The 16562-nt window shown below is 36.9% G+C and overlaps 1 protein-coding gene across 4 annotated transcripts in view; it reads left to right on the top strand.

Annotated features, from left to right (window-relative positions):
• Positions 1-16562, top strand: part of ANGPT1 (angiopoietin 1) — a 252989-nt gene that overhangs the window by 210007 nt on the left and 26420 nt on the right. For all 4 annotated transcript variants that reach the window (XM_073893095.1, XM_073893096.1, XM_073893097.1 and 1 more), the window contains one exon: positions 8544-8710. In XM_073893095.1, coding sequence (XP_073749196.1) covers positions 8544-8710 — 167 coding nt within the window. The remainder of the gene's footprint in view (positions 1-8543; positions 8711-16562) is intronic.

Below are 16562 nucleotides of genomic sequence, written 5' to 3'. Positions count from 1 at the left end.
GACCAATTTTTGACAAATTCCCCTCTCAGAAGGTAAAGAAAAAGGTGAAGAGCCATGTTGTACAGTCTAAGTTCTGTCTTGATATTCTTTTAGAAAATGTGTAAAACTTGTAGTTTAATCAGCATCACAGTTTATACACTAGTAAGCTCATAGTTGGCCAAATGACAGTTAAAAGGATTTTAATAAATGAAGGGGGGGGTCTCTTGTGGTGTCTCTGTGTCTACAGTATTTTTTATCAGATACCCAGTATGAATGTAGGTTAATAAAGTTTGGAGTTATACAAAGTTGGAAACTGATGTCTTCAATAAACCATAAAATTCCATGTAGAAAAGAAGGCTACAGCCAGCAAGATAGAATTCTACAGAGATAAATGTAGTCTTTCACCTAGACCAAAAATACACAAAATTAAGTGAGAATATAGGATAAAGGTGACAAATTAGCTTAAGAACCTGGTGTTTGAAAGTCTGGATAGATTTACTTGACTATAAGTTCATTTTGTGTTGTTGGCTACTAACAGCTAAGACCAGTGTATTCAGGCTACATTAATAGTTTGTGGTCTCAAGAAATGCAGAACTCATTGGTGTCTGTCATAGTCTGGTTACATCAAGAATATGCTTTAAATTCTGGTGGATTTCTAACAAATGAACTTATCCTATGAGGTACAAACAGGATGAATCAATGGGGCTCTAACTTGTAGGAAAAAAAAAGGAATTAGGTATAAACCTGTCTGATGGCTATTTAAATTGACTGGTTGGAGGTAGATTCTCACAGTGCAGTCCAGAAACCAGCGGCACTAGCTTTGTCTGGGAGCTTATGAGAAATGCAGCATCTCAAGCTCCATCCTAGACTTCCTGAATTAAAATCTGCGTTTTAACACTTCTTTAAAGAGGGAAGCTCCATAATGAATGGAAGAACATTCTAGAGAGGCAAAATTGACTGCTTATGGACAAAACTCTCTTAGGATTCTTTCCAATATGAATGGACTGTCTATTGAGTGGTGAGGACCTCTCTGCCGTGGAAAAACCCCAGTAGAAAGTAAATCACCAGGACTGTTGCAGAGAATATTGGTTCTACTCTAAGGTCTCTTTCTGCTTATGTGATTCTAAGAACATATGGGAAAAATTTAATCTAAGTTCTAAAAAACAACATCACATTATGTCTATATCAGCAGTTTGAGTCTTCACTCTACCATTTACAAACGGAGTGTTTTTTGGCAAATCATTTAACCTATACCTTAACTTCCTCACTAGTTAAAAGGGGGCATTAATGATAATACCTCACCTGCCTTGCAGGGATGTTGTGAGGATTAAATATAAATAAAGCACTTGGCACACTAAATTTTCACTAACCAGTAGTTATTACCCAAGATTAAGACATCAAAGACTCCAAAATTTTTACTTAACTCTGCCAAAAATATTATTTTGCAAGCTACCTTAACTCATGATTATTTTCATCATTAAAATGGAATGTGAAGAAGTCATCTGAGAATCAGACTATAGATATAGGTTCAGGCAAATCTAAAATACATTATTATTAATATCAGTGATAATAGAAAAATTAATATAAAGTTATCATCATGGTGACTTTCCAAAATGCTGCATTATTATCTGCTGCCTTGGCAAACTAGGCATGTTAAGACAGACTAACATGTGAAGTACGGCATTGATTCATGTCTTATAAGTATTTACCAGATATATATGTATTTTAAGCAATATTTTTTCATCATTTGACTGAGGCTGAATTATTCTTTAATTATAGTTTTTGGGGAGTTTACCCTGCTCCCTTTTTAAAAAAAATAGAAAGACTATCTTATTTCATTCAAACTAGAACAGTTTATCAGCTGAGTGTCCATTCTACATGGTGAGAAAATTGAGATAAGCTCCAGAAATCTGAAATATTTTGGCAAAAATGAGTCTGACTCCTTTTTTTTAATTAAGAGAATTCATCGCATGTCACAACTTGGTTAACTTTCACCAAAACACATGGTAGAAAGTGTTTCTGTTGCTTTTCTCCAGAGCTTTTTACCTAAAGACCAAATAACCTGAGTCCAAAAAGAATGTAGGCTCCTTTATGCTCATTCTTATCAGTCACTCCCACTGCTGTTCCCTGCTTCAGAACCGGCTGCTAAGGTGTGCATTCTTTGGGAAAACATGAACTTCTTGGCAGGCACCATTTCCTCCCCAATCTTCACTCATCTACTGGTGCACACGAAGATGCTTCACCTCTTTCTTGAGCCCTGAGTCCGGAAATAAAATTTCACCCCTCCTTCCTTTCTGCCTTTCCTCTCTCCTTCTCTTCATTCTGGTTGATATCTATGGGCTGCCTCTTTCCTCATAAGGTTTCCAGAACAGTATGTTAAGATTATCAACACATGAATTACAAATATATATTGTAATTTATTATGTTTAAATCTCTCTCAACATGGAAGATTTGCAATGTATTTGGTTCTTAACATTGGCTTTAAGCCTACAGAAGTCTTTTACCTGAGCTTTGTTTTCACTTAACCTTCCTTAAGAGGGGATTCAGCAAAATCTGGTTTATGGATTTGTAAAGATGTTTGCAGAGGGAAGTCTGCAGTGGGCCTTTTTAATGAGGCACTTAGGGAACCATATTAACTCTTTCAAGCCATGAGGATACCATTTAGTGGCTTCCAGCAATAACACTTATCAGCAGTACTTTTGCATATATGAAGCCAAATCCAGTTAGAAGTTCCAGATAGTACCCTAGTGGCCTAACTTTATAGAAGGTGGTGACTAATGCCCTGGAGACAACCTGGCTTTGTATTGAAAACAGTTACCCCCATAAAAAGAGTTTCCTATTGACACAAATATTTCGGTCTGAGCACCATACCTTCTGGGAGTTCTTTGTTTCTGGAAAGAAATTGAGAGCATATTTGGAACTGCTTTTTAACATCTTCACATTAAAAAGAGAAAAATATATAAGAAATTTAAGATGTTGAAATAAATCATCCTTTTGATCTTTCTTGGGCTGAGTGTCTCAGCAGTTAGAAGAGATACATGATTAAGTTGTGTATTAAAGCACCTCTGAAAAGCCACAGATCAGTAACCCTGCTTCATATCTGTTTTCTCTAATTGTTTATATGAAAAAAGATGAAACCCATAGAATACATTAACTGTGTCTGGTTTCATTTGTGTTTCAGCTATAGAAAGTCAACACTTCCTATGAGCATTATCAGACCAAAAATAATAATAATAATAAAGCAACAAAGTATCAGAGACAATTACCTTATTAACTTGGAAACATGCAACCAAAACTGAGTATTTCTGCAGGTCTTGGCAAAAACTAATGACTATCGATCTTTCTTCTGTGTGCATTTTTTATTAATAATATATGGGTTTTAGGGCCAACTTTAAGTCAGCATTAGTCTAGGTTAAGTTCCAGTATCTTTTTGCCTTTTATTAAAGAGCTAAAGGAGAAGTTTAACAATCTGTCTGAATTATGGTATCAAAATTTTGCATATGATTGTGATTGAAGTAACTAATCATAATAGTTTTCATGGAAGGATATGACCTAGCATCGTTGGATTTTTTTATAGAAAAGAAGAAATTCTAGTTTTATTAGTACTTTTTATTGTTTTGATAGACACTTGCTGCTTTTTTTAGCATCAGCACTGAATTTTGTATAAGCTTTTGTTTTTATTCATGTAGATGTTACAGGCCTTTTGGAATAAAATATAGATCTATGGTAAGCTGTTATGTGTGCAGTAAGGTATGAACCTGGTTTTTTTAGGGGATGTGGCCATCTCTGCATTTCAGGCATCAATATATATTTTTTCAAGGACAGTCCCATAATACATAATCAAAACGTGTCTACTAATATGGAGCTTCATATGAAGATGAGGTTTTATGCTTCTCTCTTTCCTGTGCGCCACTCAGATAATTTGATCTGGTTTATATATTTTTCCTTATTTGCACGCAGAATAGCTATTCTGCATCATAATTATATGATTCTTCACCTGTGGTACACAGCACACTCACCCATGGAACCTTTCAAATATATGTACCTTTAAGCGCACCCCAGACATACGGAGCCAAACCTCCGTGTGGGAACCAAGTCATCTATATTTTTAAAAAGCTCCACAGCTGTTTCTGATATGCAGTCCTGGTTGAAAGCAAATGTCAAAACTATCAATTTATTGGCATGCGTGTAAGATCTCAAAAATTACCTCTTTTGTAGATCTAAAACTTACGAGATATAGAGAGAAAGAGATTAAAAGAAATAGGACCAAGGGAGAGTTGGAGGACTCAGCTTCTCCCTGGCCTTAGGAAGAAGAAGCAAGAATAAAAAGCAGTCTACGCATTGGTTTATGGCACGGTTTAGCCCCCGTGTCAACCAGTTGGTTTTAATTTATTTGATAATTAACTTCTTGGATTAAAATGACAGTGCTCATTTATGTAAACCAACACTCAACTTGTCATAAGAATACATTAGTTCCTAGCATCTGAAAGCCTTTTAAATAATTGTTTCAGTATCCCCTTATTAATTTTCAGGCTAAGACATGATCCTGGACTATTTTTGTTCCCTTTCTCGTACAGAATAGAAAGAAACCTACTTCTCAAATAGCTCACAGTCTGGTGGGAGAGAGGCAAGTAAACAGAAAATTATTATGTATTTGTGATATATCCTTTAACTATAATAACAATGAGAATTTTGTTGTTCTCCTGTATCAGCATGGAGCTAAACGCTTTAGGTATCTTATTTCTTTCTCACAACACTATATATGGAAATGACATTTTTAATCCCTGTTTTGCAGATAAGGAAACTGAGGCTAAGAAGTAGTATTGGAGGTTCCGCAGCAAATATGGGGCAGAGCAAGGCTTCAAGTTGGAGCAGAGATAGGGAGTAGAAGTTATTTAATCAAAGCTAAGCCTTTGTTCGTAGGCATCGCATTGGTAGTGTGGCTGATAAGCTGTCCAAGAGACAGTTTACTACTGTGGGAACCATTTTCCCTTCTTTGACTTATTTTTCATTTCTGTGATGGAACAGTTGTTTCTGCATGGCTGCACTTAGCTTTTAGAAAGCTTCCTCTACCCTGTCTAACAGCCATTTCGATTCATTGTAGCCCAACAATTTGTTCCCACAATAGAGAATGTTTAGACAGTTTTTCTGGGAAGGTGCATGAAATGGAATTTTTATTTCTAAAATCAAATTTTGTTGCTCTCTTTTCAGTTGCTCCTTCCTCTCTTTTCACTCAGAAAAAGCAAACTGTTTAGGAAGGGATGTTACTCTCTACGTAGAGGGAGGTAGAAGCCTGCATGCCAAGCTGGGGACCAAGGCTCCCATCGGAATGACACTAAGGCTTATCCGTTTCTGAGGCTCACTAGAGATCACTGCCCTTGTCCCTGGGGAAGCTGGACAGTTTTATCCATTCAGAGCTTTCAGCAGCACGGAAATAGTGTGGCCTAGAACTTAACACTTCATCATTCCCAGCTTCCTTATTCACATTTAGTATAGTTGCTGACTCCCTTCTAACTATGCACAAGAGGGAATCCTCCAGTGGCTGGAGGGAGAGTTTTGACACGTCTGAGCTGAGAAGAAAATGCAAGGAAAATCCCAGCAGTCTTCTTTTTCTTCCCAGTGGCTGCTGCAACTGAGAATGTGCTAAATTTGACTTTCAGTGCCCTGTAACTTTCTGTTTTGCTTATTTATTGGAGAAGGTAAGCTTCACTCTTCTTTCTGGTATGTAGCACCACTGCCACGAAAATGTGTAAAATTCTTAGCACATCCTAAATTGCTCTGATATTCCCTGCCACTGTGGAACTCTGGCAAAGTATGACTTGTGCTTCTTAGGAACAGAGAAGCAAGGGGACACTGGAACACTGACTTCTATGGATCCCATATCTTTGCTCTGAACTACAGGTAGATGGTCTTCAGGGGAGCATATGCCCAGTGCAATCTGAATGAAGGGTTTGAGTTAATTAAAAACTAAGTTAAACTGGGGAATAACTTTAAAAGTGTGCTTACATATACTAATGTATTTCATTTTAACTTTAAGAGTACAATTATATCTTCATTTACCTATTTTTTAAAATGTAGGACCAAAGCCTGAAATTCTCGGTCAGTGGTTCTTTCCTAGAACTTTCCCATAATTAAATGCATCAAATTTCTACCTTCTTTTTTTTTTTTTAAACTAGAGCAGGTAAGACACACGCAAAGCAATGTAAGTTAAAATCCTCTAATGTTTTATTGTTTTTCTAGTCTTTTAGAGTTGCTGCAACAAACATAATTCAAAAGCTATTTTTTTAGTGATTTGCTTTTATTGAGCAAACCTAATGTTTAAATTAAGTTTTATCAAAACAAAACAGAACAAAACAAATGACTCTTTTTCCCACTAATATTTAAATTATTTACATAAAATTGTGAGTCTTACCATTACAATAACGGAACTGGTGTAAACGGTTTGGGGACCCAAAACAATGGACATTTAGTAAGTAACTCAGTTGACAGAGACAGTAGTATACAAATGTATTAAATGCGTTTAATTTACTTTGGGCATCAATATATTTTATTTTATTTTTTATTTTTTTTAAAGATTTTTTATTTACTTGGCAGAGAGAGAACACAAGCAGGGGGAGCGGCAGGCTGAGGGAGAGGGAGAAGCAGGCTCCTGCTGAGCAGGGAACCTGATGTGGGCCTCTATCCCAGGACCCTGGGATCATGACCCAAGCCAAAGGCAGTTGCTTAACCAACTGAGCCATCCAGGCGCCCCATCGTCAATATATTTTAAAGAAGGAGTGGAGAACACTGTTTCATATGTTAGGTTTGTTAAAGGGAAAGCAGTTAAGAATACTTCTACTGTAGGGGCACCTGGGTGGCTCAGTCAGTTAGGTAGCTGACTCTTGGTTTTGGCTCAGGTCATGATCTCAGGGTCCTGGGATTGAACCCCTCACTGAGCTCCATGCTGATCACGGAATTTGCTTGAGATTCTCTCCCTTGTCCTCTGCCCCTCCCCTTGTTCTCTCTCTCTAAAATTAAATGAATGAAATCTTTTTTAAAAAGAATACTTCTACTGTGGTTATAATTCTGTAAAGTTGATATACATTAGATTAAAAAAAACAGTTTCTAAATTCCATCATCTGTGTTGAGAAAAGGAGGATTGCTTTGGCTATCTTTGTACTACTCTCATACTTCTTAATATGGGTAAAGTAAAACCTTTATAAATGAATACTTCAATTAACAGAATCAGTTTCTTTCTGAAATGTCAGAGTATCTCCTGCGGCACTGGAGGTGTGCCTTCCAAATATTAAAGTACACAGGGAAAAACAGGGAGCTTGTTTGGATGCAATGGAGCTGGTTCTCAAATATTTTGATTCAGTGTGGAGCCAGGATTTTTTTTTTCAGCCAGAGCTCCAGTGATTATGATTCAGTGGGCACCTTAAAAAACACCTCCCTGAGACTCAGCCAAATTATTTATGACAAGAATTATGTTTTAAGGCTACTTCTCTGAATGTCATTATAAAGTGCTATAGTATTTTCCTTCCTCCCTTCCTTCCTTCCTTTCTTCCTTTAAATGTCAGTGAAACATATGGAGTACCAGTGTATGCCAACATTCCACTAGTCGCAAATACAGCACAGCTTCTGTCCTCAAGAAGCTCACAGTTTGGTCAGTAAGACAAACATGTAGTTCAAGAATTATACTCAACTTCAAGCATTACCAAGGAATACTTTTGGGGATTCAGAAACTGAATACCCAAATCTAGAATGCCGGCAATTTCTTAGGGTTCCTTATTTTCCTATCACTAACATAACCAACATTAAGAGTTGGTTTTCCTTTGGGGACCACCTCCCCCCCCCCACAAAGAAACAGTTTTTGAACACTTAACAACGATGATTGGGCTTCCCCTGCAGAGAACAAGAGCCACGTTAAGATTCAGGTGCAGAGAAGCCAGCGAGCTTCACTCACTAGCTCTTACGTGTCAACCTGCCTCAATACCCAAATCCATGCCAGTGAAACATTTAAGTGACTCTAGTCCTGGATTTACAGGTTTGCTTATTAATATTTAAAAATGAAAATATTAAAGTTAGAAAAGTCAAGGGTCTACTAATATGTTTAAGTTATTATCTTAGCATAATTTGACTCCCAAATAATAATAGTAATAGCAACAACAACAGAAACAATAATATTGTTAAATAATTTATCTGATAATATTCATTGAAAATGTTTAAATTATGTTTAAAATATTCTGTTAACTAGTATTTTAGAAACATTTTCAAAAGCAAGCTCTGACTGAGAAGTGTTTACTGGTCAAACCTATTAACGGGATTCCTTTAATCTGAAATCATTTTACCTACACAGATTTGAATATCAGCCTTTTACTGTAATAAGAATTCGACGCAGGGCCCAATGGAGGGAAACATAGCAGAAAAGTATTGAGTCAGTAATTGGGAAAAAGTGTGTAAAAATGTGAAAAATGACCTTTACTGTTAAAGAAGTTTTTCTTATTATTTAGAATGTAGTTAATACTGAACCTGATAAGAGGTTTTCTCTGAAATAACAACCATATCTCTATCTCCTTTTGTAGGGGTTTGGAAATCCCTCTGGCGAATATTGGCTGGGGAATGAGTTTATTTTTGCCATAACCAGTCAGAGGCAGTACACACTGAGAATCGAGTTAATGGACTGGGAAGGAAATCGAGCCTATTCACAATATGACAGATTCCACATAGGAAATGAAAAGCAGAACTACAGGTAAGTCCTCCTTCCATGTAGGGCTCAACTGCCTTGGGCCTTGCCATCTACTAGTTACAGTGGAAAAGTGTGAAAGACAAAAATGGTGCAAATCATGCTTCAAAATGAAAATTAGGTTGTCTAGGCCTATGGTAGTGATAATAAAAAAACTCAGTAAATACTTCTTAAAAGCATTAAAATTTCAGTTTTCACAGATGGATTGTTTTGATATTGGCTCAGATTCTAGAGGATGAGGAATTGAGTCCAGCACAGTATTATTGTTGTTGTAGTTGTTATTGTTGTTACTGTGATGAGATCAGTGCCGTGAATTCATACGTACAAAATTGATGACAGAGAATTGACTCAGACTCAGTGGCTTGAAATAAGTACCCTTCTATCAAAAGATTTTCTACTTACACTTTATTTACCTTTCTTAAATTATTATTTTTTCACATTATTTTAAAAGTGACAAAGGAAAGGTAAAATGTTATGTTTTTATGTGACTTACATAAAAGATAAGGTGGGGCATAATTTAGAAATTTTTGGCAAATGCAAAAGCAAAAATAATTCAAATAATGGTATCAATATACACAATACATCATTGTAGATGTACAAATGGACAAACTATACACTTTCCTATTAACATCTCTGATTTTTTTTCAATGAACAGCTTGTACACTAGAAAAAAACTAAGCAAGTAATGCAGTATTGTAAAATCATTCCCCAAACGCTTATTGTGTTACTTCTGTGTTCCAGGAACCCTACTAGGCACTGCTAATTTTGCAGTGGGTGATGAGATCTCTAGTCTCCCAGACCCCACAGTACAGCTTTGTAACTAACTAGGTCACTAAATAACTGGCTGGCATTCCTTGAGAACAGGGAATATATTTCCGTTACTTTTATATCACTACCCATTAATGTAATACTTGGTACATAACAGGTCCTTAATAATTGTGTGTGACTGAGTTTCATAATCAGTAAATTAATGTTGCAATGATTTCTAACTCTCCGTATTGTAACTACTCTACATAAGTTTTGGATTGTGTACATTAAAGCATTGGTACATAGTTTCAAACAAAATGCAGTGACAGCAACCAAAGCCTTCTGTTCTTTTTCCAACCTGTGTGGACATCTTGTAGCTCAACCATTTCTGCTGCTTATGTCTTTTTGAGACATACTATTCTTGTAGAGTTTGAATCTACAACTTTTTCATGAACACATCTCATTTTAATGGATTATGCATGGGATTGGATCCTTGGAGACATAAGAATCATTTTCTTGACAAACAGTGATGATGTCACCACAACAGAGGGATGAGAAATGGATCCAAAGGGTTTTCATCGCCTCATGGGAGGGTAGTGAGGGTGTACATAATGGCAACTCAAGAAACCAAAGAAGAGACATTTATAACATGCAATGGAGTGTAAGAAGAAATATTTCCAAAGAGGTCAATATTTGGGGAGTTTTATAACAAGAGAAACCACTGTAAAACATCAGGGGTACTCTTATGTAAATGTTTTAACCTGAAACTTGAAACTCTATGAAACTTGGCTAATGTCAGACAGCCTGACAATAGGACTAGCAAATAATTAGTCTAGTCTTTTTCTAGGCTCCTGAAGAATTTGCTTTGGTTCTTTTCCAAAATCTCTCTCAGTTCTTAGTAGGTAAATAGATTTGTGTGTCTGTGTGTGCACACGTACACATGCACACACACATGTGTATGTGTTTGTGAGGCGGGGGTGGTATGAAGACAAAGAGTGCATGGACTGGTTTAGGAAGATTGTCAGAATCCAGAGTAGGCTTTAGGGTGTGTGGTATGAATGTCATTCTGGCATCTGTTTGAGGAAGGAGCACTTACTTCCTCTTAGAATGCCCCACTGACCACACTGAGCATTTCCCATTCCTTCGCTGTATGATTCTGATCTTCACCCACCTGATGCAGATCTGTGATTGAAAAGCAAGTCTTCCCAGATAGAGTGAGGCACACATTCTGGGATCCCCATTTTTCTTTCTTGAGAGAATTATGAACCTAGAGACTCAGGATTGTCCAGAAGGCACTTAATACTTTAATTCCAATCCTCTGGGTTGTCAAGAAAAGAAAGCTGAGATCCAGAAATATGCAACATTGTTCCCAAGGAAGGAGAAAGCCTTAAATAGGGAATGTTTGACTCCTACTGAGTTTGGTGTGGTTTCTACTCTGTAATGCTGCTGTAATAAAGTTGATAGCTCTAGCCCTGTCTCCTGCCAGGACCCAGCAGAAAATAGGTGTGTAATCATCACCTTCTCATGCAATTAAGTGTAAGATTCATGTTGGCATCAAATGGGAAGTTAGAACTCATTTAAACATAATGTCTATTCTGGTGAGAGCTTACTGAAAATAAGCACACTGTAAAATGGTCTTATTTACTCTTTCAAAGAAAATCAAACAGAAGCTTGAAAAGGGTGTTTACCCTTGTGACTTCCCTCTCCACCTGTATCATCACTCACTCAAGCCAGGAACACCAAGCGTGGCCTGAGTTAGAGCTCCAGATGTCCAACTTTGCTGCTGCTTTTCCCCCACTTATTTCTCTTCCTTCTGAATTAGGAAGGAATGTCTCATTATGATAATTAGTTAAAAGGATTAGTACTAGCATTTGTATAGTGTCTTATAATTTACGAAATGGTTTTTAACACTTTAGGCATTCAGTATTCACAATGAATTTTTGAGGTAGGTATTACTAGACACATTTAAACAAACTGAGGCTTTGGTCAACTCACCTGCTCAGACTCAAGTAAATTTCAACTAAAAATGGAGCTATGGAATTCATGTTAGATTTTAGGTTTTTGTTTTATGTCTTTAAATTTTCTATATTTTTTCCTCTCCCAAATTAAATTCAGATGATTTTTTGAGTTTTTTTTTAAGTATACTGTCTTAACAGAAATTTTATTTTGGAAACCCTTATAATAGCTATGGTCATAATGTATAAATCTAATTTTAAAAAATCTTTCTCATGCTCTGGACACATACTGATAAAAGTAAGTGTTGTTGAATGGATAGATAAGCTTACAATGTACATAGAATACACATATTTTCCTTTTATCCTCTAAGGAAACCCCAAATGATTTTGTCAGAAAATAAAATCTATGGAACCCAGGAGAATATAAATAAGAAAAAAAATAACGTGAGAGTATCATGATAAACACGTCATGTAAAATAACACACATTTAATGTGAAATTAGTAAATACTTCCTCTAGAGAGGTAGTATTATTCAGGTCTTCATCATCTAACACCCAAACTATTGTACAGCTTTCCTGCCTCTAGTCTTGGTGCTCTCAAATATATCACCCACACTGTTGTTGGGATGGTTTTTCTAAAAGATAATCTGACTTTGGTCTCCGTCCTCATTCATATATTTCAACAATGTTCAAATATCTATAGGTTAGGGGCACCTCGGTGGCTCAGTCAGTTAAGCATCCAACTCTTGATTTTGGCTCAGGTCATGATCTCAGGGTCATGAGATTGAGCCCCGCATGCGTGTGGAGCCTGCTTAAGAATCTCCCTCCCTCTCCCTCTCCCTCTGGCCATCCTCCCCAGATCACTCTCTCTCACTCTTAAAAAAAAAAAAAATCTATAGATTAAAGTCTGTCACTTTAAAGTCTTCATGACTTGTTCAGATATCACTAATATACTCTCCCACAACCTCACTTAACCAGATACCTCCTCATTATCATGTTCTAGAAACTACTTGCAGTTTCTCTAAACCTTCTGTATCTTTGTTTATGTTATATCTGTACCCCCGCACATAAACTCAACTTTGGATACATCTTCTAAGTCTTTAAGATTTTCCTTTACCCCAGGAAGTTTTCCCCAATACCTACAATGGTATGTGTTGTGATGTCACATGAACTCACCCACAGTGTCCCTGCAGAACAATAGCCCTACTTCTCTCACCTTCTGGGAATGTTGCTGGTTTACAGTTTGTAGCCAGGGTCCCCTGCCTGAGCATTGCCTGTGGCTGAAGAAAGTCACATCACACAAGATCATTCTTCCTTCCTGCAGACAGATTGCATCCAATGACTAGTCAATATGGGAATGTATAAAGGACCCCCTGCCCCAGTTTGGGACAATTCTGAAGGGTCCAGAATTGACTTGGGATTAGCTGAGTTCTTTACCGTAACTGTGTGTGAATCCATCCTCTCTCTGTTCAGTACTGCTTTCTTGACTCTGCCACGAGGATTGATCCTGATAGCCCTCCCCTATAAATCTCCCTATACTGATTTCCCAGAGAAAAACATCACCCTCACTCTCAGGCTGGTTTGGATGTTTTATGCTCCCATAGATCCATAACAGTCTGTGGATAACTAGCCAGTATTCACATTCTAAGTCATTAATAAGTATTTACTAAATAACTGTGTGTTGCCCTTTTCTGCTATTTCTAAGCTTCTTAAGTATATGAACCATTTTTTATCAAAACTCAAGATATATCTAAGTTAGCCAAAATATTAAGTAATAGTTAATAGCTAATATTCAGTGAGCACATGTATGCACCAGATACCTTGTTTTCACATGAGAAAACAGGCATGGTACAAGGTCACAGGTGCTAATATGAGTAGAAGTTATTTGAGCTTTGACTCATAACTGCCCATCATATGACCATCCCTCAATAAAGGGAAATCCAGAAGTTACTTTCTAGAATTAAATACACTCAAAGCACATTTTCTAACAGATAAAATTTGTTTCTTCTGATCCTGTTTCTGTCTTAAATAATTTGAATGTCCATGGGCATTATCTTATCTCTCTTGTTCTCAATTTTCTGTCCTATAAATTAAGTATTTGTAAAGTTCCTTACAGATCAAAAATTATTTTCTAGAATAGAATTACCTTTATGTATATATTACTTTTTATTTAATGCCCCTTTGTTTCTTTGATAAGTGATTAAATTTTGATCTCTAATAAACACTTAAGTAAGAGGAAATATCAATCCCCTGGGAACATCAGTTTAGGGCTTACAGTGACCTTTTACTTCTCATGAAAACTTTGCTGGTCCCAATACTCAGAGTTAAAAAGCAAATATACAACCACCACCACCTCAACAAATGCTTTAAAAATAACAGACTAATTGTGGGTTTGAGGAGATGCTATGATCTACTGGAAAGTGCTTTGGAATAGGAATCCAAAGATGTGGAAGCTATTAAATAGTAGTGTGTCTTCAGTATCCATAAAACCAAGTTGGTTGTATCAGTGTTCAGAAAAACAGAGCCATGGTCAGCATTACAGAAATAAGACATTTGTTAACACAGATTACACCTTACACAACTGTGAGATGAATTGGGGAAGTAAAGGTCTGGAAGGTGAAGGTGGAAAATCAAAAGAAGGTGGAAAGTCAACCACCATGCTTGAAACCCAGCATGGTGGTAGACCAGTGGGAGCTTGCAGGGAAATCCAAGAAACCAAGCTTGTCCAGCCACCAGAGGAGGACCACAAAGTGGGGGACCTAAGGAGAGATGTTACTTCAGTGTAGCGATGTTACCAATCAAGCATCTGGTGGTGGGTCTGGAGCCATTGACAGCATGGGAAGGCAAGCTGGATGCAGAGTGGAAAAGCACAAGCTGGGAACTGCCAGGCATCTTTGCCATGTCTACTGATGGTGTGAGTGGGGCCACTGCTTCACTTCCACCTTCCAGATCTCACACAAAGTCCTCTTTTGACCAACTCTAACTTGGAACCATATAAGGAAGGAAATTCTGGGGAACATAGTTCTCAGATTAACCAAGTTGACAGTAGCACAATCTAGCTATACCTTGGGTAAATCACCTATCACTTTTTTTTTAATTTAATTTTATTGTTATGTTAATCACCATACATTACGTCATTAGTTTTTGATGTAGCGTTCCATGATTCCTTGTTTGCGTATAACACCCAGTGCTCCATTCAGTACATGCCCTCCTTAATACCCATCACCAGACTAACCCATTCCCCCACACCCCTCCCCTTCTAGAACCCTCAGTTTGTTTCTCAGAGTCCATAGTCTCTCATGGTTTGTCTCCCCCTCCGATTTCCCCCCTTCATTTTTCCCTTCTTACCTATTACTTTTGTACCTCAGTTTTCTCATCTTTAAGTGGGAATAATGCCCTCTCCTCTATCATCCTCACCATTTAGTTATAAGGATCCAATCAGAAAGAGTATGTAAACGTACTTTATATTGGACAAATTTAAATACCATGCAACTATGAAAAATATTTATTTATTTATTTATTTATTTATTTATTTATTTATTTATTTATTTATTTATTTATTATGTTATGTTAGTCACCATACAGTACGTCATTAGTTTTTGGTGTAGTGTTCCATGATTCATTGTTTGCGTATAACACCCAGTGCTCCATGCAATACGTGCCGGACTAACCCATCCCCCCTCCAAAACCCTGTTTGTTTCTCAGAGTCCATAGACTCTCATGGTTCATCTCACCCTCTGATTTCCGCCCCCCTTCATTTTCCCTTCCTTCTCCTAATACCTTCCATGCTGTTCTTTATGTTCCACAAATAAGTGAAACCATATGATAATTGACTTTCTCTGCTTGACTTATTTCACTTAGCATAGTCTCCTCTAGTCCCATCCATGTTGATGCAAAAGTTGGATATTCATCTTTTCTGATGGCTGAGTAATATTCCATTGTATATATGGACCACATCTTCTTTATCCATTCAATTGAGATACCACCTTACACCAGTTAGAATGGCAAAAATTGACAAGGCAAGAAACAACAAATGTTGGAGAGGTTGTGGAGAAAGGGGAGCCCTCTTACACTATTGGTGGGAATGCAAGTTGGTACAGACACTTTGGAAAACAGTGTGGAGGTTCCTCAAAAAGTTAAAAATAGAGCTACCCTGTGACCCAGAAATTGCACTACTGGGTATTAGCCCCAAAGATACAGATGTAGTGAAAAGAAGGGCCACATGCACCCCAATGTTCATAGCAGCAATGTCCACAATAGCCAAACTGGAAAGAGCCAAGATGCCCTTCAACAGACGAATGGATAGAAGACATACAAATGGCTAACAGACACATGAAAAAATGTTCATCATCATTAACCATCAGGGAAATTCAAATCAAAACCACATTGAGATATTCACGTATTTTTAATTCAGTTTTCATCACACCCAAGAAATTTTTTACTGGTTTCAATAAAACATTTTCATTATATTTTCATATTGAAATCTGTAACCCATTGTTTTACTGATTGGTATTTTTGTCTGTTTATTAATTTGGCTTCAGGACCCAGTCCAGGTTCACTCATTACATCTGTGTTCTCTTTAGTCACCTTTTACCTAGAATAGTCTACCACATACCTACCACAAATATTTTTAAACAATCCAGGTCAATTTTCCTCAAAAATGTCCCTTTCTCAATCTGTCTTATTATTCCTTCCTGATGAGATTCAAATAAAATGTTTTTGATAAGAATGCTGTAGAAATGGTATTGTACTTGCCATTTTATCACATCCAAAGGCACAAAGAGTCAGTTTGTCCCATTATTGATTGGGCTAAGTTTAATTCACTGTAAGGTGAATTTTGTTTTTGTTTTTGCAATGGAATATGTATGCTTGCAAAGAAAATTCTTACAAAATATCATAATGTATAAAACCCATAAAGCTTATCTATTTTTGTTGAAGTGGTTTTGGGGACCTACTACACTATCTCTTTGGCCCTTTTCTTGCTAGCACCCCAGACATTTGTGGGCACAGTTTAAAAAACGTATTGTATCATTATAGCTAAAAGAACAGATTCACCAATTGGAGAATATTTAGTTGTACTACTTTAAAGTGTAAAAATAAAAATAAAAATATATAAAAAAATTTTCTTAAAGAGGGCACGTATTGAATGGAGCACTG

This window comes from Callorhinus ursinus, unplaced genomic scaffold (genome assembly GCF_003265705.2).
Source record: "Callorhinus ursinus isolate GAN/ISIS: 27379988/994484 unplaced genomic scaffold, GSC_fseal_2.0 scaffold5, whole genome shotgun sequence".
Taxonomy (NCBI): domain Eukaryota; kingdom Metazoa; phylum Chordata; class Mammalia; order Carnivora; family Otariidae; genus Callorhinus; species Callorhinus ursinus.
This window is presented reverse-complemented; position numbering and strand designations above follow the sequence as displayed.